This window comes from Gossypium raimondii, chromosome 7, assembly GCF_025698545.1.
Source record: "Gossypium raimondii isolate GPD5lz chromosome 7, ASM2569854v1, whole genome shotgun sequence".
Classification (NCBI taxonomy): domain Eukaryota; kingdom Viridiplantae; phylum Streptophyta; class Magnoliopsida; order Malvales; family Malvaceae; genus Gossypium; species Gossypium raimondii.
Genome location: NC_068571.1, coordinates 2,377,792 through 2,403,989, shown reverse-complemented (window position 1 = coordinate 2,403,989; position 26,198 = coordinate 2,377,792). Strand labels below are relative to the sequence as shown.

At 30.5% G+C, this 26,198-nt stretch overlaps 3 protein-coding genes and 1 long non-coding RNA gene across 4 annotated transcripts; 2 read left to right on the top strand and 2 right to left on the bottom strand.

The window, feature by feature from the left end:
• Nucleotides 1–4,806: 4,806 nt before the first annotated feature.
• Nucleotides 4,807–6,387, bottom strand: LOC105768259 (AAA-ATPase At3g28580-like). The gene has a single exon (XM_052633745.1). It carries the CDS (start codon nucleotides 6,330–6,332, stop codon nucleotides 4,866–4,868), a length of 1,467 nt encoding a protein of 488 aa, XP_052489705.1. The 5' UTR covers nucleotides 6,333–6,387; the 3' UTR covers nucleotides 4,807–4,865.
• A 1,881-nt stretch (nucleotides 6,388–8,268) lies between these two features.
• LOC105768267 (AAA-ATPase ASD, mitochondrial) lies at nucleotides 8,269–10,278 on the bottom strand. Its single transcript, XM_012588118.2, has one exon. It carries the CDS (start codon nucleotides 10,163–10,165, stop codon nucleotides 8,690–8,692), a length of 1,476 nt encoding a protein of 491 aa, XP_012443572.1. The 5' UTR covers nucleotides 10,166–10,278; the 3' UTR covers nucleotides 8,269–8,689.
• Nucleotides 10,279–11,897: 1,619 nt separating this feature from the next.
• On the top strand, nucleotides 11,898–13,516 carry LOC128042395 (uncharacterized). The gene is made up of 2 exons (XR_008197727.1): nucleotides 11,898–12,035; nucleotides 12,470–13,516. It is a non-coding gene; the product is annotated as an uncharacterized LOC128042395 (long non-coding RNA).
• Nucleotides 13,517–21,553: 8,037 nt separating this feature from the next.
• Nucleotides 21,554–24,569, top strand: LOC105768273 (inactive LRR receptor-like serine/threonine-protein kinase BIR2). Its single transcript, XM_012588129.2, has one exon. It carries the CDS (start codon nucleotides 22,633–22,635, stop codon nucleotides 24,451–24,453), a length of 1,821 nt encoding a protein of 606 aa, XP_012443583.1. The 5' UTR covers nucleotides 21,554–22,632; the 3' UTR covers nucleotides 24,454–24,569.
• The last annotated feature ends 1,629 nt before the right edge of the window (nucleotides 24,570–26,198 follow it).

Sequence of the window (26,198 nt, the reverse complement as noted above, 5' to 3'; positions counted from 1 at the left end):
GACTGGTAACCTGACACAAATATATATTTTCAGCTCGGAGGAGCAATTGATGTATCAAAGATACTTGTGATATAGGTTTAGTATGGACTAGTAACCTGATGTCAATTTAAAGGATTAGCCTAGACGAGTAACAAGTCAAGCCGGATCAACATTGAAGCTCACATTATCCCATTTTTAAATCGATAGCTTTTTATCTTTGAAGGTTGTACATTGTAGAAACTTATCTAAAGCATGATTTTGGCAATGTTAATGCCTAGTTGAATTGACATGCTTTGGTATATGTTTTTGAGATATGTATGTGGAAGTTGGAAACGACATATTGAATGTGTATTGGTATTGACAAAGTTAGTACTTGTACAATTTCTTAATAGGTATGTCATAGTATTGGAATAATATGTATAATGGTTGAATAGGTGAATTAGATTAAAAGAAAGTGAATGTGGTTGTTTGCACTTGTTTTGATAGGTATTTGAAATTTTGGTGCAAGTAAGGTTATGCCAATTGTGCATAAAAGTGACAGTTGTGTAGAAACTTGAAATAGGTACCAAAGGGCTCAAATTTACTAAAAACAAAGTCCTAGTTGTAATATCCCGTTTTCAGTGAAATTGGAACAGTGGTTTTGGGACCACAAATCTGAAGTTGAAAATTTTATATTATTATTTTATGTTTTACTGTATGATAGAAATACAATAAAAATTTCGTTAAGAAATTTTATCGTTTACATACCTAATTTGATGAAAATGACTAAATTGCATTAAGTGCAAAAGTTGAGTTCTAATAGCTAAAGGTATTAAATAACTATAGAATTTGAAATTTGAGGTCCTTATATAGTAAATAGACCATTAAAGTGCTTAGTGGTTAAGCATGAGTAGTCATCATTGGAAATTTAATAAATTATTAAGGGTAATTTTGGAAATTAGTGGTTAAAGTGATATTAAATAAAATAAAAATCTATTATCGTCATCTACCACCAAATAAAAGAAGAAGAAGAAGAAGAAAACCTAGCCATGGAAGCTTGAGATATTAGCAAGCTTATTTTGCTCAATTAGGTATGTATCATTGTCATGTTTTTAATTATTTTTATGTTTCCGAGATCGTAGTAGCTTAATCTAGCTAGCTAGGGGATTAATTTGCAAAACTGTTAAAGTATAAGGGTTTTTCTATTGATGAGGGTACTTGAATTTTGAAGTTTTATGGTAGAAAATGAAATGTTGTTGTTAGATAAACAACTTTTATAAAGAGAATTTTGATGAAATTATTAATTAGGGATTAAATTGAAAAGATGATAAATTTATGGTAAAATTTGTGAATTTTATGAAATATATAGGTTGCTATTAATAGGTATAAAAATAGGCTAGGCTTGAGTAAGGATTGAATTGTATGAATATTATTTTTCGAGTCTAGGGACTAAATTGCAATGAATCAAAAGTATAGGGCCAAAAATGTGTTGGACTAAATTGAATATGAGTTATATTGAATTGAGTTAAATTCATTCGTATAGACCTGGTTAGACCTAGTACGGAGTTAGATTGAGATAAAGGAAAAATATCGGATTATTCGCCTTCGTATCTACATAAACTCATCGAGGTAAGTTCGTGTAATTAAATTGTACATTAATATGTGTTAAATTAAATTATTGTTTGTGAATTGTACAATTGCCATGAATAAATACCGGTTGTATATTCGACAATTACTGAGTCCCGTTTGAACCTTATGAAATTCGTAGGATACAAATGACATGTCATTAGGGTTACCGATTTGGTTGGGGTCCTGCATGTGTTGCGGACACACCACAACTTATATGAGCTTCCCGTTATACAGCTCGCATGAGCTTCCTGTTACTCAGGTCGTATGAGCTTCCCGTTATTCAGCTCGGAAGAGCTTATTGTTTACAGCTCAGAAGAGCATACATGAATATGAATTGACGGATTACTCAACACACCTCATGTGTACTACCCGTGTATCCAACGATATTTTAAATGGTTCAACGGACATAGTTATGTTATGAACACATATGAGTTTGATATGAACTATTACCAATATATACATGAAATATGATTATTTGATGAATTCAACCTTGTGTGTTGGATTTTATATGTGATTTTCATGGCTAATATGTTGGTGATCATGTGTTTAGGCTTTTGGCCAAATTGGTTGAGATATGCTATGTTTACTTACCTATTTTATGGAAACATTGTAAGTTAAATTCTGTATTATACGAACTTACTAAGCTTAAATGCTTACTTTGAGTTATTTTCCATATTTTATAGTAATTCAGAACTCATTCGGGTTGGAAGCTGGTCGGAGCTATTTCACACTATCCATTAGCTCTTTTGGTACTTTCTGTAAATTAATTCCAGTTATAATGACATGTATAGGTTAATTTGGGCAATGTTGGCATATAATTGTTTTGTTGATACTAGCCACTTGAATGACTTGTGTTTGGTATATTTTGATGTGTTTATATATGTGGCCTTATCATATTTAATGTGTATTTGATATGGTTGAATGATGGAAAAATTATAGGTATATTGATGATTGGTTTGAAATAGTATATTTGGTACCATTAAGCATATATGCATTTGGTTATCTAGGTAAATATGGATATTTGGTTGACATGTTATTAATTTGTCATTTGAGGTGCCTAAGGGCATATTGGTTATATGTTGTGATAATACATGTTTAAGACTTGATTTTAGCTTGATTTGGATGCCTAGTTATGGCTTGTTGATGTGCAAATTGTTCTGTTTAGGTTGGTACCAAATTGGGTGAGAAATGTGGCTTGGAAAATGACCTATTTTCATCCAAATGGGCAAAGACACGGGCGTGCGTCTCAGCCGTGTGTGACACACGGCCAGGTGACATGGCTGTGTGTTCCCTGTATCTTTAAAATTGCACAAGTCAGTATGCTCAACACGGCCTAGCACATAGGTGTGTGACTTGGCCGTGTGACCCAAGTCAGAGAGTTACACGGGCACGGACACGGGCTGGGACACGGCCGTGTGTCCCTATTTCGAATGCCCACACGGCTTGGCCACATGGCCGTGTGTCCCCTATAGCTTTGAAAATTTTCAATGTTTTTTGAAAAATTCTTTGAATACCCGACTTAGTCCCGACTTGTGTCTAATGCATATTTTAGGCCTCGAAGGCTTAATGTTATGAATATTATATGTTATGAAATGTTTGAAATTTCTGTCTATTTGTTCTGTAAACTCCGTTAATGCTCCGTAACCCTGTTTCGGCAATGGATACGAGTTAGGGGTGTTACACTAGTCCCGACGATAATTTTTCATCGTCGCAATGCCGACAGTATGTGATGTCATGACGTCAAGTGGCCTGACATTTGACATCATGACGCGTCAAACTGTTTGGTGACATCTCGACGTGGAAGTGATGATGTCACGACGTCGACCTTGAAATTTTGAAACTCTGTAATTTGGTCATATTTCGTGCTCGGGTCAACAAAAGAGCTTTCATAAGCCCAATTAAGGCTCAAATTTGATTGTTTAATACAATGTAAATGTGTTTAAAACATAGTTGCTTGTTTGAATGATTATTTTCTGTAAATTTGACGGTGGTTGCTCCAACAACAAATTTAGCATCCTGTAGCTTGGACCTAGCGACCGGGTTGAGCGAGGAGTGCTACAGAATCCCAAATAATTCAAGAATTATTTAAGCCAGACAACCTATTGCACTGCAATCAAAATTCTCACAAACTTAACTTCCATTGTGAACAATGCAATACAAGTTTATTTTATATTGACCTAGAAAATTGCACAATTGTTTAATAAGAAACATATCCTGATTTTGATTGTCTTTCATCTAAATCTCCTTCCCAATCACCGTTGGTATATCTCATCAGATTCATGTCACATCCTTGACAACACAATCAATAGTCATAGCACCTTTCAGAAAAAGGTAAAATCATATGCAATGCATGAGAACTTATAAACTAATTTATATGAAGGAAAAAAAAAAGAAATGAAAATTAGTTTTATAAAATTAATGCAAATAAATAATTTCTAATTAATCCTAAATTTTAAAATAATTTAACATAAATTGTTTTTTTATTTGTATTTATAAATAAATAAAAAGCAATGAACAAAAAGAAAAATAATAAAGTATAAAAAACCTAACCTGTGTTGTTACTAAATATTCACCAATAGACTTGTTCATGGGTTGAGTTATTTGTATAGGCCTAAGGGTTCACTCAAAATTTGAGAGGGTTTAGACAAAAACATTAAGTTTGAAAAATGAGTTTGGACAAAAAAAATTAAATTTGCTTATAAATATGACCTAAACTTGGGCTTAAACATTCAAGGCCCGAGCTTGGCCCAGATTATTTTTAAAATTTTTAAAATTTTATTTTTGCATATTATGTAATTTATAAAACATAAAAATTAAATCTAAGGTAATATATAATATTACTATATGTAATATTAAAATTATTAAAATATTATATGTAATATTTTAATAAATAAAAAACTAAATTAATAAATATTAAATTAAAATAATGTAAATATATATTTTAAAATTAAAAAATAATATGAATAGATACAAAATATATAAATATGAACAAATTTTAAACCCATATTTAATATTTAATTAAACATTATACCTAAAATCCAGCGAACATGTAACCAATAAACATATAACTGAAAGGTTTACGTAAACGGAAATATCTAATTGGGGCAGATAGTTTAGGATAAAACGTAATAACCCTTGTCTAGTAAAACAGCCCCTCTTAAATAGGATTTGAAAATTTTACATAATATAATTGTTCCGATGTGGGACAGAGGTGTTACACGATGATTCCATTTTCTTTCACCTGTTTGGCTGAAATTGCATCTCATCTAAAATTATCTTCAACAGATTGTTTTTTCCTTTTCTTCTTTCTCTGCCTCTAAACGAGCATGATATTCCTCAGCTTTCTTTCTTGCTTCCCCTTTAGCAGCCTTAAGTGCTTCAATCAAATTCTTCAAACAAGTTTCACCTACTTCATCATCATCAGATGTCAACATCAAGTTCTCAGCAACATCAGCAGGTGTCATATCTGTTTCTTCCAACAAATTGCCAATTTCTTCGAAAAGTGGATGAGAATCAATGTCCAAATAGTTCTTTGCTAACACCTTGAATGCTTCGAACCTACAATATGACATTTCAACGTGTTTATCCATTCTCCCTCTCCTGATTAAAGCTGGATCAAGCTTCTCAACATGGTTGGTGGTGAAAACAATGATTCTTTCACCCCCACAAGCTGACCAAATTCCATCAATGAAGTTCAACAGCCCTGATAATGTTACTTCACTCTCTTTTCTCTCCTCATTTTTCGACATTGCACCAATTGGATCGCCCCCTTCATTCTTATCATCTTTCTTCTTCTTCTTCTTTTCTTCCCTTTGGCCTGTAAGATCAAGAGGACAATCAATGTCCTCTATCACTATGATAGACTTGTTTGATGTCTCAATCAAAAGCCTTCTCAATTCCACATTGTTCTTAACTGTTGTAAGCTCAAGATCATACACATCATAGTTCAAAAAGTTAGCCATGGCAGCAACCATGGTGGATTTGCCAGTTCCTGGAGGACCATAAAGTAGATAACCACGTTTCCAAGCTTTCCCAATCTTAGCATAATACTCTTTCCCATTACTGAACGTCACTAGATCTTTCTTGATCTCCCTTTTCTTCTTTTCATCCATTGCTAATGTATCAAATGTTGCAGGATGTTCAAAAGCCACATGTGTCCATGTAGTACTACTTCGGTTGCCTTGGCCTGCACCGTTCGAGTAGAGCTTCCGCTGCCGGTTATTTGCAGCGATAGCCTTCCCTTGTTTCAACACATGGCTAAGATAAGTTCCGGTGATGACTTCCCGGTGACGATTATGGAACTTGAGAGTGTAAAACCTCTTCTCATCGGCGGCCGGATAAAATGAAAATTGTTGTGTTTTGGTAGTAGTTCGATTAGCAGACCACCAAAGCTTGACTCCATTGAACTCATCAGTGATTTCTTCGTTATAATCCATGCTAAGAACTAAAGACTGACTATCTTTAACAACATCAGCCTTGAGTCGTTTAGCGTTTGCAGAAGATTTGTCACTGACATAGTTCTGAATTACTGAGAAGGCTTCACTTTTCTTAATCTTTTCGCCCGTGAATTCATCGAAGGTTATATGAATGTAAGGATACATGAAATTCGACAACTTTTTACTATATTGAAAGATACAAGCCTGAAGTTGTGGAGGGAAATACTGTCGGAACATGGCATACACGAACATAATGGCCGCCATTGTTGAGCCTAGATTAGACCACAGTTCTCCCTTCATCATCATCATTTGGGCTCAATTTCTCCCTTAATTTTTTCCCTCAGAATTACTGACATTTTGTGATATGAAAGTGTGAAGTTATAGAGAAGAGATGATTGGTTGTTGAAACTTCTGGAAAACTTCTTCCTACCATGCAATGCATGAATAATAAATATGTTTGGCATGCATCATTAATATTAAAAATAAGGTTAAAATGTAACTTTCTGTTCTCTTCTCAAATTTAAAATTTAAAATTTAATCCTTATACTTTTATTTTTAGAAATTTAGTTTCTCTACTTTTTAGATTTCAAAACAGAGGACCAATTTATAACACTATTAAAATTATTTTATTAAGTTTAAGCTCATTACAACATCTTTTTTAATTATATTTCTATAAAGTGAGTATTCTTTATATTTTAATATATCATCCCAATAAATATAATAAAACAAAGTTAACTTCTGAATCTAAATTTTGAAATCTAAAATATATATAGGGACTAAATTCTAAATTTAAAAAAGAGAAAAACATATTTTATCCAAGAAATAAACATGAACCCAAAATTGGACCACTGACTTGAAAAAACCAAAAACTGGTGGGGCAAGCATAGGATTGGTCCACAAGATGTAGTGAGAATGCTGTTACAATCTTTGTTAATTGGGGCTAACTAAAATACAAATGAAATTCGAAATATAAGTAAGATATAACCTAAAATTTAAATCTTAATATCTATAAAAAATAAATTTATAATCTTTCACTATTTTAATTTTTATTTACATTTACATGTAAATTATGTAGAATATGAATATTATAACATTTTATAATAAAATTTATTAAGTAATTTGATGTTATAATTTTAAAACATATATTTTGATAATTTAATTGTAAGCTATTTTTTTGAAATAATAGTTTCTATAGTACAAATATATTTTAAATTTCTTGTACTTAGTTTATATAAAATTTTCAATTGTAATTATAGAATTTACTATTATCATTATTTATTTTATGTTATTCATAATATTTTTACTTATGTATTATAAATTATTTATTACTATGTTTACCTCTATATACTAGTATTATTAAAGTTATTAATATATTATCAATAATTTACAAAATATCTAACTATTTTTTAAAAAATTAACATCTAAAACCATATAATTTGAATATTTATTATGAGTTAACATATTAAAAATTAATTTAAAAGTATGCAACTTGATAAATTAATGTAAAATTACACTTTGATATTATATGAATTATAGTATTTAATCAATAAAATATAATTAATCTAAAAATGATAAGATATAATAAAATTACCTAATCGCTAAAATTTGCTCCTAAAATACTAAAAACAAAATTAAAATAATTTGTATAATTCCATGAAAAATACTACAAAGCAAAAAGAAAAATGTATAATTCCATGAAAAGTCCCTGTACTTTGGGATTTGTTGCAACATGGTACTTATACTTTCAAAATATTCAATTTGGCACCTGCATTTTTGTTTTTGTTACATATTTTGGTACTTGGCCCTAACAACGCTAGATTTTACGTTGACATGGCACATTGTCCAATTAACTAGCTAGATAAGGGAGAAATTATTCCATTGAACTTTTCCATCACCTCATATATGATCCTACCCAATTATTTTATGCCACATCAACAACTTTTTCTAACTCAAATTAAAAGGATTAAAACAATTTCCACATCATATTTAATTTTGTTCAATTTCTTTTTCTTTTCATTTGACGTGATTTTTTCCTTTCCTCATCATCTCTTTATTGTTAGAAAAAAAAGCCTCAACTGATGCTTTCACTATTGAAAATAAGTTATTAATTTCCTTTTCCTCAAGACAAACCATTATTTCTAATTTTAGAGTGAGAAGCAGGCCCAATGGACGACGTAGAGGCGACATAAATAGGAGTAGCGATAGTTGGGATTCATGGTGGAAGAAAGAAGAGAGGAAGAGAAACTGCAAGAAAATAAATGTCTTTAAATGAGTCGCCATCTATGACATCTTATACAATTTAAGAAGATCCAACTTGACTTTTTATACAATTTAGTCACCATCTATGACATCTTGCTCATCTTAATCTTAATACAAAAATAATGTATGCATACATCATTTATTCTTAAACATTAATGACTTGTTTTCCCTACTCCAAATAAACAAGTCAAGCAGATAAAGGCAAACATCCAAGACAGAACTCCTTAATTAAGGTAACTTGTACTATTATTTCACACACACACAGATGTACTTCATCTATTACTTGACATAAATTAACTTCGAGTTCTACCACTTGGTAATGGCTACAAATGATATAGAAATTAAGCTACCCTAAACCCCATCTTCTTGACATTAATGGAATGACAACATAATGTCTTATGATGTTTTCATTTCTTCTTCTTGTTTGTTAGATTGCTGTTTCTTCTCTTTCTCTTTTGGTTTGGCCTACATGCTCCTCCATTTTTACTGGCCTTGAGAGCTTCGATTAGTCGGTTTAAACGCAGTTCCACGTTCTCGCCTTCAAACTTGGGGATCAAATTCTCTGCAACATCTGCAGGTGTCATATTGGTTTTACCCAACAGTCCACCAATTTGTTTAAAGAGTCTATGAGAATTGATTTTTAAATAATTCTTTGCTAACACCTTGAATGCTTCAAAGCAACAAAATGGCATTTCTATGAGTAGGTCCATTCTTCCTCTCCTGATTAGAGCTGGATCAAGGTTTTCAATGTAATTTGTGGTGAAAATAATGATTCTTTCACCCCCACATGATGACCAAAGTCCATCAACACAATTCAAAACACCCGATAAAGTAACTTTACTATCTGTTGTCTCTTCCATTTCCTTTTTAACCTTCTTACTGATTGGATCCATGTCTGAATCTTCCTTGATCTTCCTCTTCTTGCTCTCTCTTTCACCCATAAGATCGAGAGAGCAGTCAATATCCTCGATTACTAAGATCGATTTACCCGACGTATCGATCAAAAGCCTCCTCAACTCCGTGTTATCTTTGACTGCAGTAAGTTCTAGATCATAAACATCGTACTCCAAATGATTAGCCATAGCAGCAATCATGGTTGATTTACCAGTGCCTGGTGGACCATAAAGCAAATAACCTCGTTTCCAAGCTTTTCCAATGCTTTGATAATAATCCCTCCCCATTTTGAACTTATTGATATCATTGATGATTTCTTGTTTCTTGTTGTCATCCATTGCCAAAGTATTAAATGATGCAGGATGTTCAAAAGCAACATAGCTCCATTTTGGATTGAATCCATTCCAATCCTTGCTTGGATTGTTGGTGTAAAGCTTACGCAGCCGGTTGTTTTGCTCGATTGCTTTCCCTTCATTCATCACCGAAGCTAGATAAGACTCGGTAATGATTTGCTTGTGTCGATTGTGGAATGTCAACTTGTAATACCGTTTCTCATCGACGGCCGGATACACCGAGAACTGCAACGATCTTGGGGTAGTCCTGTTTGAACTCCACCAAACTTTGATCCCATTGAACTCATCAGCAACTTCTTCATGGTAATCCATGCTAAGCACCAAAGACTGACCATCTTTGACAGCATCAGCCTTAAGCCTCTTAGCAGATACAACGGATTTGTCACTGAGATAGTTCTCAATGGCTGTGAAGGCTTCGCTACGCCGCATATACTCGCCGGTGAATTCATCGAAGGTGATTTGGGAATAAGGATAAGCAAAATTCACTAGTTTTCTGCCATATTTCTGGATATCATCTTGTAGGTGTTGAGGGAAGTGGTCACGGAACATGGCATAAATGAACACAAAAGTTGCCGTGGAATAAAAGAAAGTAAATGTTGCCATGGCTGAGCTAAGGTTAGATAAGAAATCATCCATCGTCTTTTCTCTAAATTTTCTAGTAATCAATTTGTTGTTATGAGCTGCAAACTGAATTAACTGATATAATTTATAGGGAGGAGAGAGACGAAGCAGATAGGTACTGAAATTTCCTCGCTACTACAACTGTCTTTCTACCAATTTTCAATGTCATAGAAGACAAAAAATAGAATAAAATTCCATCTAATGCTCAAATTTCCTCCCAACATCTTAAGTAAGAAATTTAATATACCAATATTAAATACATACTCATATTCAATGTTCGGACCTAGTTTCATCAAACTGCAATTAGGGTTTTTTTTTTTATGTTTCACTCATACGATAACAATACAAGACATGAACAATATATATGTTCGACCAATTATAATGTAAAATTCAATCAATATAATATACAACAGATAAAAGAATCGACAAAAGCGAATTAATCGAAAATTTTTTCGGTCCCAGATTCAATTTTCTCCCATGTTTATTTGGGTTTTTTCTTCTAATAAATGATTCAAGCTTTTTTTAATTCATTAAGAAAGATGTTATTTTCAAATTTTTATTAACAAATATTTCTTTATTTATATAGACAAAATAATAAATATGTAATTATATGATGAAAATAATTTTTTACATATATCATTATGTTAAATATATTTTATTTTTTAAAACATCAACTAATTTTTAATATATATTTTCTTTATATATAATTTTATATGCCAAATATTTATTTTTTCACGTATCTTGTGGGCATGGTAAATTCTATTATTATAAAAATAATTATTTTAGTATAATTATTTTAATAAATATAATTTTATATGTGAAATATTTATTTTTCCATCCATATCATGAGTGTGACAAATTTTAATATTATATATGTTTGTAAATGTATTATAAATAATTATATTTATAATATTAGAATTTACCATACCCACAATGTAGGTGATAATATATTGATATTTTAATAATTATTTGAGATATTTCACATGCAAAAATAATTATATTTAAAATAATTATTTGATTTTATAATATTACAATGTAGGTAGAAAAATACATATTTCACATATAAAAATTTATATTTATTAAAAATAATGATAGTTTAAATTATTTGTATGACTCAAATTTCAAGAGTGTCGTAACGGTGATTTGAGATCACTAAATCCGATGAAAAAGTTTAAAAATTTTATTAATTAATAATTATAAGTTAAGCGTGATTTTAGAAATATTTTTGAATGAGTGAATTTTGTGATTTAAAAGAAATTACTAGGTAAATTGGGTCAAAAACGAGGTATCGAGACCTCGATACTATAAACTGAGCTGTAAATATTTTTATAAATATTTACGGAGTGTCATTAGGGTAGTATTAAATTTTCGTTAAGTATTTTAATGTTCCGATGGTTAATTGATTAAAAAGGACTAAATTGCAACAAGGGTAAAAGTTTAATTATAGATTAAAGAAAAGTTAAAAGGACTAAATAGGTAAATATGCCAAGTCCCATAAATGAGGCGGCATATGCATGATAAAATCTGAGATTTTTTTTGAAGTATATTATTATTTTATTATATTGTAAATTATATTAATTATATTATATTATTATATTTCAAATAAATAAAATTATTGACAAATGCATGATGTATATGATGACATGTGGAAGAATGAAATACATACATATTAGTAATGATTACATATTTACTTATTATTTAAGTAAGAAATATTATATTATTATTTTATTGTTATTATATTAAACTAATTTAATAAAAGAAATAAAAGATAGAAGAAGAGAAATGGAAACAGAATAGGCAAACGAAAACAGGGGAGAAAGGAAAGAAAAAGAAAAAGGGAAGGAAAGAAAGAAAATTTGGGGTTTCAAGGTTTCAAGCTCAATTGGTAAGTCAAATTAAGCTATTTTCTTATAATTTTTGAGTTTTTGGAGTTCTAGAACAAAATATTTCATGCTTTATGTTGAAATTTGGGAAGATGTTATATTTCTAGACATTGATTATGTTGAATAAATGAAAGAATTAGGGGTTAAATTGATTGAATTTTAAGTTAGAAGTTAGTAAAGGATTTAATTGTAAAATAAAGTGTAAGTTTTGAATAGTAGGGACTAAATTGAAAGAACCCCGAAATTAGGGATTTATGGTGAAAATGAAGAGTTAAAATGAGTTTATAGTAAGAATTAAGAGAGAATATGGAGTTAGATTGGGAAAATAAAATTAGTATTGATAAGGGATTAAATTAGAATTTAGGTAAAGTTTAGGTATAAATGGAAATGTTTTGATGAAATTGTGTATTAATAATTTTTAATAATGTCGTGCAAGAGTCATTGCCGAGAAAGGAAAAGGGAAGGTGATCAAGGAGTGACTCGAGAAAATTTACGGTTAGTATTACTATAATTCGAATTTAATTATTAATTGTTAAAATTTAAATTAATATACATAATAAGAAAATTGAGGTGAGTATCATGATTGAATCGAATGAAATATATATATATATATATAAATATATATACGTATTGATATTGAATTTATTGATAGTAATTGTTGAATTTTGAATAATATGTTTAGTAAATAAAAATAAGGAGAATATCGATATTTAATTGAATGAATTAAAAATATGAATTGAATAAAAGTGAATTAAATTATGAATAAGTGTGAATACGTGAATTGAGTATTGACTGAAAAGTGGTTTGATTCGAATCGAGGTATGATTTGTGAAATATGTATTGGTGCTGAATTGTATATTGATTTGAAAGTGGGAAGTGAATTTGAAATAGAAAAATGTATTGAATCAAATGGTGATTAAATTGTATAATGATTTGAATTGAAAGTATGAGAAAGTGATTGAATTGAAATGTGATTTGAATTGAAATGTGATTCGGAAACCCTATTAACTAGTCGGGCTGAGTCGAATATAGTTGGCATGCCATAGGATTGGAAGTGTTCAGGGATACTTCGACCTTGAGTCGATGAGACACTGGGTGTCATAATGTTACTTCGGATAGATTCGATGAGGTACTGGGTACCAACTTGCTTCGGCTTTGTCGATGAGACACTGGGTGTCAACTATTGCTTCGAACTATCTGATGAGGCACTGGGTGCCATTCTGGTGTGTTTGGTTGGATCCGTGTATCCGCCAAGGTCCGAGTCAAGTTAATAGGGGTAAATGAATAATTTTGATAATATAAATTTTATTAAATGATCTTGAATATGAATCGAAATGAGATATTAAATTGAGATATGGAAATGAAATGTATGAACCAAGGGTTCAAGAAATAGTTAGCAATTTAGTTCATGAAATGATTTTGGTAGTATGAGATGTAAAATATAAGTAAAGAAAAGCAAATTGAAATAGCTATTGCTGAGAAATGAGAAGTGAAAATAAAATGATTCAAATAGTGGAATTATATGTGAATTTAATTAAATACAAGATTGAAATATTGCTTATTGTTATTAATGATCTAGTTGATTTAAAGTATGAGACAATTAACGAATAATTGTAGACATAAATTAACTGTATATAATTTATTGGTTAATGTTATTAATTTGAATTATGGTAATACCACTGAGTATTCCTATACTCAGCGTACGGTTGTTTCCGTGCGCCGGTTAGTAGAAAACCAGTGTTCGGTCCAGTATCCAGAGTAATCCCGACCTCAGAGAAATTTAGCGATGTACTTTTCTTTTGATATTGTGGCATGTATCTAATATCTAGGTAATGTATTGATTAAAGTATGCTATGTATGTCATTTATTTGTGAATTAGTGATAAGTTATCTGATATGTCCGGTAATGCTCCGTAACTCGATTCCGGCGACGGATTTGTGTTGGGAGTGTTACATTATTAATTGATTTTTTATATTATAATTTATCATACCCACAATGTAGATGAAAAAAAAATACTTGACATATAAAAATTAGTTAATGTTTTTAAAAATAAAATACATTGATATATTAAAAATTATTTTCATGATATAATTACATATTTATTATTTTATCTATATAAAAAAACAACTTATTAATTAAAAAGGTAAATGATTTGTGGAACCCCCAACAGTGATGAAGTTGTCATTTTCATAGCAGGTACAAATTAACGTGACCGATGACGTTGATTCAGTTTACTAAAATTTGAAGTTTATTACTATTTTTTCCTTCCACCTTTAAAAATGGTTATTTAAAACAATACAAATTTCTGCAAGTTTGACAAGTGATTTTTTTTTTATAAAAATATTTTTTGGTAATTAGTAAATTAGTTGTTCTTTTTTTAATTAAAGCATTTTAATTTTTATCAAATAATTATTAATTACGACGCTAATATTTTTATTTGATATAATAGTAAATTTAACCCTTAATATTTATGTAAATGTTGTCGAATATGTAAATATTGTTAGCTAAATTTGTTAAAGCAAGTGTAACACTAGGGGATTAGATGAAATAAATAAGTAAGAATTGAACTTTAATTTCGATGGTTAAGTAGCTTATACAATCCTTAGACCCCATCTCCCTCCTTTTTCATTTTATTTTCAGCAAGCAAGGTTAAAAACCATATTAGAGTATATATTAAATATGGGCAGTACCCAAATGGTAAGGCCTTAACATTTCTTTCTTTTTTTCCAAGGTTCAAGACGAACTAAACGTATCTCATTTGCTTTCCCATTTTTTAATTTCGGCAAAAAGGGTTAATTCCCAAGTAACCCCTCAAATTTCAAAAAACCTTCTCCAAATCAAAATGAATTCAGCCTAGACCACACGAGTTGCTACATGGGCATGTGAACCACACAACCATGTCCCCCTACAAATCCTAGGATAGTTCGCTTCTCACACAAGCACGACCCTGCCACACAGTCTGCTACACAGGTGTGTGGACCACACAGCCTACCACATGGCCATGTGCCTTGGAAACCCTAGTGTAGTTCATAAACCACACGACCGTTTAACCCTTCCACATGGCTTGAGGCATCCCACACGGTCTGGCCATACATCCATGTGCCTCTATTTTTCAAATTTTACAGTTTTACCTAAAATTTTATGATTTGCTCAATTTAGTCCCCAATTGATCCTCAAATTGTTTTTGGTGTTTTATTACATTCAATTAAGTCCTTAGAAATACAAATAATGTTAGAATCCATGATCTAATTGACTGAATTATTAATATTATGTAAAATTAGGATATGTTCAGTTTAATCTATATACATTCTTTAAATTGTTTTTAGAGATTTTCCTTGCTTAATTAAGTCCCTAATATTGTGTGAAATCTGAAATTTGCGTTTAATTCCTTAAGTGCTCTTATTACATTGTATGATACGTGAACAAAATATGCTTTCTGATAAAGTGAAATTGTTAAATTGAAAGTGATAATATTGTTACCGCCCTGCGAAGAACATGATAAGCATATTAAGTGTTAGTGATGAATTGAGTACATGTTATATGTCTACTACTAGTGTTGGTATGTTATAATACAAAACATGAAATAGTGCATTCCATGGGGATGGGACATTGTACGGAGGAAGACTAGCAATTTATTAAATCTGCAAACAAGTGGTTGCCCATCCACAAAACCCAGTGACAGTTTGTTTAATCTGCGAATATGTTGTGCACTCACAACAAGTGACAATAACTGCAAATATGTGGTTCGTCCACAAACCCAGTGGCAGTTTGTTTAATCTGAAACCATGTTGTGCACTCACAACAAGTGGCAGTAACTGCAAATGTTTTTATCTAAAATACTAGTGGTTTACCCACGTTTTTCTTTGCAAAATGGTAGTTTATCTGCAAATCAATGGTGGCTTGCCCACAATTCGGAGTGATATGGTAAATGAGTTTTGAGGAACACATTAAGTGAGGTGTGTAGCGGAGTTAGATAAAACTTTTCTGTCAATTTGAAAGACATAGATGTTAGTAAAATTAAGAAAATGTCACTTTTCTGCTGTTAGGTCATAATTAATTTTTGTCTAATAAATACACTAGAAGTTAACTATGCTTTCAATGGTAATCACTTTTTACAAGAAAAATATTAAATTAATCGTATTTTATCAACGCATAAGTCATTTTCTAAAAATAGACTAAGCCTTTCTAAAGATAACAAATGTTTTAATTTGACTATTTAAAATCTCCAATCCCACTAGGCCATTTCAGTGGTTGATATAATCTCCCAGATTCGGGCCGACTGTCTACGCCGGGTTGAAGAGATTACATCAAGATCAAATTGATTGAATATGTAAATTTTGAGAACTAAATTTTTTATTATACTAATAAAAAGCATATGTAATTAAATTGATAGCGATTAAACTATTCTCATTAATTTTCGAAAAAATAATTTACTTAACACTGAAAGGACCAAAACAATTTTTTTACTTTTCTTCCATAATTCATTACAGCATAATCTTTAAGAAATGTTAATTTAACCAAAAATCAAAATCAAATTTAATTCTTCAAAACAATCACAATTTTAAAATAAAAAGGGGATTGTTGAATTTTATGATCAAAGACCGGTTAAATGTCAATCATATCTCCACATTTGAAGATATTTACTACATAAACCAGAAGTGGAAAAAAAGAGAGTTAATTTTGAAGAAATTTCTAGAGAAAATTTTAAAAGATTGATAATAAGAGACTTAATACAAAGTAAAATAGAATAAATCCAATCATAATGTTGCTGTTTTTTTCTCTCTCATCAAGTGATCGATGAGAAAATAAAAGGAAAATATAAAAATTCAAAATTTGGGAAAAGAGAAAACAAAAACTCTAATGTTAAAAGTGATAATTTTAAATTTTAATCTTTATATTTAAAAGTTAAAAATTAAGTCCTACATTTATCAATTTGATATATTAATTGAGTTGCCCTTATATGACATGATGTATAATTAATAAAAATAAAAATGTTATGTTGATAAGTTTTGATGGAAACTAATAACGATGATAATTATTGAATTAAAACTTTTAAATTATTGGAGGATTGAATTTTTAACTTTTAAAGTCTAGAGACTAAATATCAAATTCTATAAAAGTATAGAGATTAATAGAGGAATGGAAATTAGGTGGAAAATATAGTTATAAGAAGTTTATCTAAAAATGAGGTTGTATTTGGAAAATCATCTAGTTATTGAATTTGAGTGTAATTTCTTATAATAATACAGGGGTATAAGTAATCATTATAATTAGTAGATCTCATCGACCAGAGTGTAACTGAAGCACTCCAATTACACTCTCCTATTCTTAGAGGAGAGCGAACATTAGAGTAACTGCTCGAATAATTATACTTAAATCCAATTTCCTATAGTTTTCTATACATACTAGTATATTATTTAAGTTTAAAAAGTTATTTGTATATAATAATAGTATTTTAATTTTAAGATTAATTCTATTTTAAAATATAATTATATGTTTTTTCTACTAATCTCATTTAAACAATTTAAAATTTTTATTGGGGAAAGGAAATTTTTCTCACATTTTGACCTATTAAATAATTAAGCTCGCTACATCAACATTTTTCCATGTCAAACGCCACATCATCATTTATTCCCTATCTATCATGTTAGTTGTCGTGTCATCACTTAACTGTCCACATAGGGTTCAACAAAAAAAAAACAACTATATTTTAGGAGCTCAATTGATTGCCAACTTTCAATTAATGGCTCAATTGATTGCAATTTACAATTAAGGGCTTAATTGATTGTATTCTTAATATTTTAGTCCCCAGCAACGACGCCAAAAACTTGATGTGTTGTGAACTAACTAAAAATTTGACTAAGGCAATTACACCTATCAATTAACAGTATAGCTATGGTGAGCAAATATATCATTCACACGAAGACTAAAAGTATTAGTAATTATCGTCTTTCTATTATTTAATCGATAAATTCAAGTAATTGATTAAGAACTAAAATTAACTAAATTAATTAACTAATGACATGACAAAGAACAAAACAAGCAAATAAATCATTAATAACCAAGAAGCAAAACAATACCTAGGAAAGAATTCGCATATATTTCACCTGTCATTATCACTCTAAATTACGGAATTTCTTTACTTAGCAACTTGATCCATAGAAATTCCTAAATTATGCTAATATCTCTTTTGAAAGTAAGAGCAACTGATTCTAGGTTGATTAATTGAAATTTCTTTCTAATTAAAACCCTTATTATCGCATTAACACGTACTATGGATTCCCTTATTAGATTTGACCCAAATCTGATAGATTTGTCGCCTTATTTCTAGGATTGCATGCAACTCCACTCAATTACGAAAGATTTACTCTTAAACTAGGTATTTTCCTCCTCTGATTTAAGCATATCAAACATGGATCAATAATCTAGAAATATCAAACCAAGAATTAAGCACACATAATTGAGAATAAGAAACTAAGAATTTATTGCGTAAAATAAAAATCAAACAACAAAATCCATCATAGGGTTCATCTCTCTAGGTATTTAGAAAATTAGTTCATGTCTGAAAATAAAAAACATCCCAGATACATTATAATCGAAAGAAACAAAGAAACTCATGATAATCTCTTTAGAAATCAACTGGGAATCTTCAATCTTGACGAAAACCTATTTCAGAATCGGCTTCAATGGTGTTTTTCGAGTTGTTTTCTTCAATATTTTATGACGACTCCCTCCTATCTTCTTATTTTTGTCATATATATGTCTTAGAATGCCCAAAAAACCTAAAAAACGTGTTTTCCCGCAATTTAGGGTGCAAATTTGTGAAATCGACATGGCCTACCATGTGATCATGTGGCAGCGTGTGTGGATCACATGGCTGTGTGGAAGAGGTCAGCCTGTGTAGTTCCTGTAGCTTGCTTCAATTTTTTGGTTTTCGCTTCTTTTGCTCTCAAATGTTCTATTAAGCATAAAAACATGAATTTAAAGGACTAGGAGCATAAAATTCACAATTAACATCGAATAATCACCCAAAAACGGATTAAGAATTATGTTAAAATATGTTACTTTTAGCACTTATCAACTTTAAAACACCAACGATTAATTACTATTACTATCAAACAAGCTCTTTTATTTATTTATAAGGTTTGTTTAATGAGGATCATTATATGGTTAAGTGTAAATGTATAGATTACTCGTTATCACTTGAGTGTATATTATTTAAAATGCAAAATTAGGTTGAGTAGTTGGTATCTTGAAAGTGTATTTTTTAAACTCCACAAACAAAGTTATAAATTTATCATATGTCCCATTTTAAATTTTTTTACTATACCTATATACACTTATTATTAACTAAATCCTATTAATTTGTAGAAATTTAAAATTTCACTGGCAATGTATCGAATATTTTCTGAAAATATTATGGTCTAAGTATAGTTCTGCTCACTTTGAGATATTATTTATGTAAAGCCCTCCCAATAATATCAACTCCAAAATTCGAACTTAATCTAAATACCGGAGAAAAAGCTAATTATTTATATAAAATTTGTATTTCGTTGATAAAATTTAACGGTAAAAGTTACAAAAATGTGCGAGAAGAACGTAAATTTTAATACTAAATAAAAAAATAGGCTTAAAAGATTCAATACCTTTGACTTTATACTATAAAAAATTAGAGAACAAATGGAATTTTTGTGCTTTAATTAATGATTCTCAATTCTTAAGAATTGAATAAGGAGGAGGTGTAATAAATATATTTGTTAAAAATTTATATAGTAATTAAATAAGTTTTTGGTTGAAATGGTAAAATTAAATGTTTAAAATTTATTGTGTTTTGGGTTTAAATTTGATTTTTATTGATTTTATATAAAAACATACTCGTAACAATATAACCTACTTTATAGAAGGGTATTTTAATAACTTTTCAACTAAGTTGATACCAAATTGACTCGTTATATCAATTAAATCAAAATTTAAATATAGGTATAGATAATTATTTAATTATTTTTTTCCAATTTCTTAGAAGAGTCTTGCTTGTAAAACATTCTAGAAAAACAAAGTGTAGTTTTTAATCCAAAATTAATTCTCTTTGTGTTTTTAAGGATAAATATAAAAAATTCTTGAAAATGTCATTGTTGCTAAACAAACTAGCATTACTTGTAATGGAAAATGGGGCCATTGGACCACTACCTTCCACTTTCATTTCATCAAAATATGATAGGAATCCAATGGATGGAAGTAAACAAATTATGAGAACTTGATTGGTTTGTCTGCAAAATCAATTTTACTTTTCATAGATATATAATATTAATTTAAGGGAAAAATAGTTTTATGGTTCGAAAAATATTACATTTCTTCTATTACAAGAGTAAGGTAAGATGATAAGGGTCTTTTCTATCTTAGTTAGTGATTGAAAGTTTGATCCTTGTCCTAAGAATGAAGCAAATTTAAAACTCGCGTCCAGTGTCTACCCCTTTAATGAGCTTACAAAATGCGAAAAGTTAGTCACTAGGCTCGTTCTAATGTATACCTAAGGAAACCCAAAAATATTACTCTTCTTCAAGAAAATACATTATTTTTTTAAGGTTTAGTTATTAAATAAAATTTAAATAAAAGAATACCTTTAATTTTTATTAATTATTTTTTTATTTTTTATCTTCAATCTTTATATTTAATAATTTTTAATTAAAAATAATAAAAATTTAATTAGTTATATAAATATTATTATATTAAAATTATAAATTACATTATATTTTAATATAATCTTATGTTAAACATAATACATTTTTTAATTAATATAATCTGAAGGCTCGCTTGAAAAGTGGGAGGGTTTGGAAAAAAATATAGACCGAAAAATAGGCTTGGGCAAAAAAATATGCCCGTTTTCTAAACGGGTCGGACTTCAAGTAAGCTTTTTTTGGCCGGGGCTCGGCCTGAATTTGCAAAAAAAAAAACTATTGCTTTTTGCTGTTGTTTCGCTATTATATTGCTAATATATATATTTTGGATATTGTATAACTCTTGTTTTATTGTTAATTTTGTTACTATTTTAGAGGTATTTGCTTGCTAAGTTGCACCTATCTTAGTGTTATTTAAGTATAAATAATTTTTAAATTTATTTTCAATTTGTTGAGAAATATTTATTTTTAATGTTTTTAGTGTGTTTGATGTATTATATTTTTTAAAATTTTTATATAAAAATAATAATATGAAAGAATATATTTTCAATTTGTTGGACAAAATTTTAGGCTCATTTTTTAGATTGGGCCCGAGCTTAAAAAATGGACTTAAAATTCTATTGAGGCCGATCCGACCCACCCTATGACCACCTCTAATGTTAAGTTTGTTGGTAGCTTTTATCTTTTATCTAATTATTTTTAGAAAAAAAATTCTTACAAGAATTAATTATCCAACTACTTAATCATAAGAAAAACCCAAATGATCGTGACAAAGGTATTGTTGAACTTCAGAAGGAGTGCTATTAAGTAGCTTTGAAGCCATTTCTTCCACTCGGCATGATTTCGCTAGAACATCCGCAATAGTATTGGCTTCCCTATAGATGTGTTGGAATCTAATAGTCCACTCCCTAAAACAAACCTCCCTAATACGTCGCACTAGTGACAGCTGATTGCGATCTTCATCTTCCGCGTGCAGCAGCTCCTCCGCCATTTTGCTATCACAGTTCACTATAACTTTCGAAACACCCCTGCTCCAACAAGCTTCTAACCCTTCAAAGATAGTCCCAAGTTGAGCATTCAGAATCATACTTTTACCCAGACATCTTTGAAAACCAAAAATCCAGTTGTCTCTAAGCACCCCCCCCGATTGAAGCCCATCCTTCCATCAGCTGTACGAACTCATCAGTGTTAAGTTTCATCGACAATCTTGATAATAAGAGGTATAATTAGAGGTAGAACTTTGAATATATTTTTGCCATAGATTTGATTCATGGGTGCCTTAGATTACGCCTTTTTGTTGAAAAATAACGAAATTTCTATTTTTCCATATGTACCAACAAACAACACCAAAGACAATTTCCCAGTCAGCAATACTGTATCAATTCTATGCCTTTTCCTAACTTGTTGTCTCTAAAAATATATGTAAAATCAATTCATCTTTAAGGTGGTGGTGCTTTATTGAAAATTATCTAAGCATATAAATGCGTTATGACTAGAAATTAGGTCCATTATTTATTTTTAACATTTCTGTAAATAGTTGCGACGTATTGGTGAAATATTTATCTGTCAACAAATTCTTGGTGCTTTCAAATCAACATTATTGTTTGTGATCATCAACCCAAACACTTTCAAATTCACAAGACAAATTTTCCGTTTTCTTCAAAAACAAAAAAGCACTCACTAGGGGGAAATAGTAACTATCAAGCAATTGTTTGGTAATTTCTCAAATGTAATCCAAGTCAATGGCGCTTTACAGACACTTCCACTTAACAATTTACACCATTCCACTCATTTTAAGCCCCAATTTGTTTGTTTCCAAGTCATTGCTACATTTCAACACACAAAAAAGACCAAAATTGTGATCAAAGCCACAAAGAGAAGTCTGGGTGGTTTTTTTTTTTTTTGCTTCCATTTTGTGGAATATATGAAGGGATCTTTGCTCAATAGTTTAAAGATCTTCATCTTTGTTTTAGCCTGGATGTTTTTCCCAGTACTTGTACTATCAGCTGTTACCGAAGATGACATGAAGTGCCTTGAAGGTGTCAAGAACTCTCTAAAAGACCCAGATGGGAAATTAAGCTCTTGGACTTTCAACAATAATTCAGTAGGTTTTATCTGCAAATTTGTTGGAGTTTCGTGCTGGAATGAACGAGAAAATCGCCTGTTAAGCCTTGGACTTCGTGATATGAAGCTTTCAGGACAGTTACCTCAATCTTTACAGTACTGTCGTAGTTTGCAAAGTTTAGACCTGTCAGCTAACAAGCTTTCTGGATCGATCCCTACACAGATATGTTCTTGGTTACCTTATTTAGTGACCCTTGATCTATCTAGCAATGATCTATCAGGTACCATCCCTCCTGAGTTATCATACTGTGCTTATTTGAATAATTTGAAACTATCAAATAATAGACTTTCAGGGTCAATTCCATATCAATTATCTGGTTTAGATAGGCTGAAAAAGTTTTCAGTAGCAGATAATGATCTCTCAGGTGCTATTCCTTCGTCTTTTGAGAATTTTGGTAAGGCGGATTTTGTTGGGAACAATGGTCTTTGTGGAGGTCCTCTTAGAAAGTGTGGGGGTTTGAGTAAGAAGAATTTAGCGATTATAATTGCAGCTGGGGTTTTTGGTGCTGCTGGTTCAATATTGTTGGGGTTTGGGGTCTGGTGGTGGCAGCATTTGAGATGGATCAAGAGGAAGAAGAAAGGGTATATCGGAGGATCTAGTGATAGTAATTGGGCTGAGAGATTGAGAGCTCATAAATTGATTCAAGTTTCATTGTTTCAAAAGCCACTTGTGAAACTTAAGTTGGGTGATTTAATGGCTGCCACAAACAATTTCAATGCAGAAAACATATTAGTTTCAACCAGGATGGGAACTACATATAAAGCAATGCTTCCTGATGGATCAGCCCTTGCAATCAAGAGACTTACAACTTGTAAACTTAATGAGAAACAGTTTCATTGGGAGATGAATAGATTAGGCCAACTTAGACATCCAAATTTAACTCCCCTTTTGGGATTTTGTGTTGTGGAAGATGAAAAACTACTTGTTTATAAACATATGTCCAATGGGACTCTTTATTCTTTGTTGCATGGTAGGGGTGGTGACATGGATTGGCCAACTAGGTTCAAGATTGGTTTGGGTGCAGCAAGGGGTCTAGCTTGGTTACACCATGGATGTCATCCTCCATTTCTGCAGCAGAACATCTGCTCCAATGTGATTCTCGTCGACGAGGACTTGGATGCTCGGTTAATGGACTTTGGATTAGCAGGGCTCATGACTTCATCAGATGTTAATGAGACTAGTTTTATGAAATCGGATCTAGGCGAATTCGGTTACATAGCACCAGAGTATTCAAGCACGATGGTTGCTTCACTTAAAGGCGATGTCTACGGATTCGGTGTTGTTCTTCTCGAATTGGTAACTAGGCAAAAACCACTACAAGTCAATACAGGTGAAGAAGGATTCAAAGGTCATTTGGTGGATTGGATAAATCATCTGTCGAACTCGGGAAGAATCGAGGACGCCATTGACAAGGATGTTATCGGAAAAGGCCATGATGAGCAAATCTCAGAGTTGCTCAAAATTGCATGTAATTGTGTGGTTGCTCGGCCAAAGGATAGATGGTCAATGTTCCAGGTTTATCAGTCGCTGAAAACCATGGGTGAGGAAAATGGTTTCTCAGAAATGGATGATGATGATTTCCCTCTGATTTTCACTAAGCAAGATACTGAATCAATGTAGGACATGTTAATGCATATCTAAAGGCTTTTGATATTAGATCATGCAAATCTCCAAATCGATTGCCTCTCTTTGTTATGTATGGGTTGTATAATGCAATAAACTTGTTGGATTGTGTCTGTTTTTGCTCCTTGTTTTGCATTGAAATCAATACTGATGATTTATGATGTTTCGACTCTTCAATTTTAAAAATCTTTACAATATTTTATATTTACTTTTTTTTTTAACTTTTAAAATTTATATTTAATTTTTATAACTTATAATTATTTTTTCTCATCAACGAAAATGTGAAAACTCAAAAATTAAATCTATTTTTATTTAATAACTTTTGATTTAGTTTTTTTTCTTTTCTATTACTACATTGTTTGTCTCTAAGGCCTAATTAAAACTTAGAAAGAAGCTCAAAATTAATAAATTTATAAACCTAGAAAAATGGATGGGTTGACGACACCAATTACGACAGCCTTACTCTTTGCTACAGAGATAGTATCAATTTTAGGCTTTAGTTTTCTCATGTTTTTTTTTATCATTTCTAACTCAAACATTAAAGAGAGATTGCAGGTCAAGGTCATAGCATTTAATATTTCCAACATCAATTGAATGAAAGAAAGAACAAAGTGGAATATACTTTTGAAAGTCATATTGGATACAAAAATCTTTATATATATATTGCATAATTGAGAGAAGGGAATGAGGTTGCTTGGGATGGAACTCAAGATATCATGCCTAAAACATAATACTCTTACCACTGGACTACAAAGTTGTTGCAAAAATATTTTTATATTTTCTCATTAATTTTTTAATATTTTTAAAATTTTTATAATTAAGACTAAAATGAAAAATCTTATAAACGTTGAGGGCTAAATTTTTTGAATTTTTTAAATTTAGTATCAAATTGATAAAATGTATAAACATTGGAGAGCTAAACATGTTATTAGGCCAATAAAAAAATTTCATATTAGACTTTTGTTAAGCAACTAAAATATTTAATTTCAAAAAGTTGAGTGACTAAAAGAATATAATTGAATGACTAAAATAAAATCAACTGAACTATTCTTGGAATTTACTCTTAAAGGCCTAAGAGTATGGGGCCAGGTGAGCTGGGTTCGCTAAGGATTTTGGCGAACAGGAGATCGCCCAAAAGTATGACGAGCAGGTACTCGCCAGTAAGATAGGTGAACAGGGGTTCGCCAAGGAAATGACAAGTAGGTATACGCTAGTAGATTAGCGATGTAACAGCCTAATTTTTAGTGGTGTCGAAAATAGTGGTTCGAGACCACTAAATTCGACAAGTGAGTTCAAAAATTTTATTATTTAGTATTTATGAGTTAAATATGATTTTAGGAAGACTTTTGAAATAGTGATTTGTGTTTTAAAAGAAAGTGTTAGGTTAAGCGGTTTCGAAAACGAGGTATCGAGACCTCGATTTCATAAACTGAGCCGTAAATATTTTTATAAATATTTACGGAGTGTTATTGAGATAGTACTAAAATTTCATTAGAAAATATCACTGTTTTGATAGTTAATTAAATAAAAGAACTAGATTGAAAAATGTGCAAAACTTGTTAATTAAAGAAAATAAGTGAGTAAATGATTTAAATAATAAATAACGGAGGACTTAAAGGAAAAATATGCCTAATTTGACATGGTTGGATGGCATGTTAATGAAAAACATTAAAATAAAACAAATGAAGGGCAAAATTATAAATTAAACAAAAATTAAACAAATAAATAGAAATTGAAAGAGA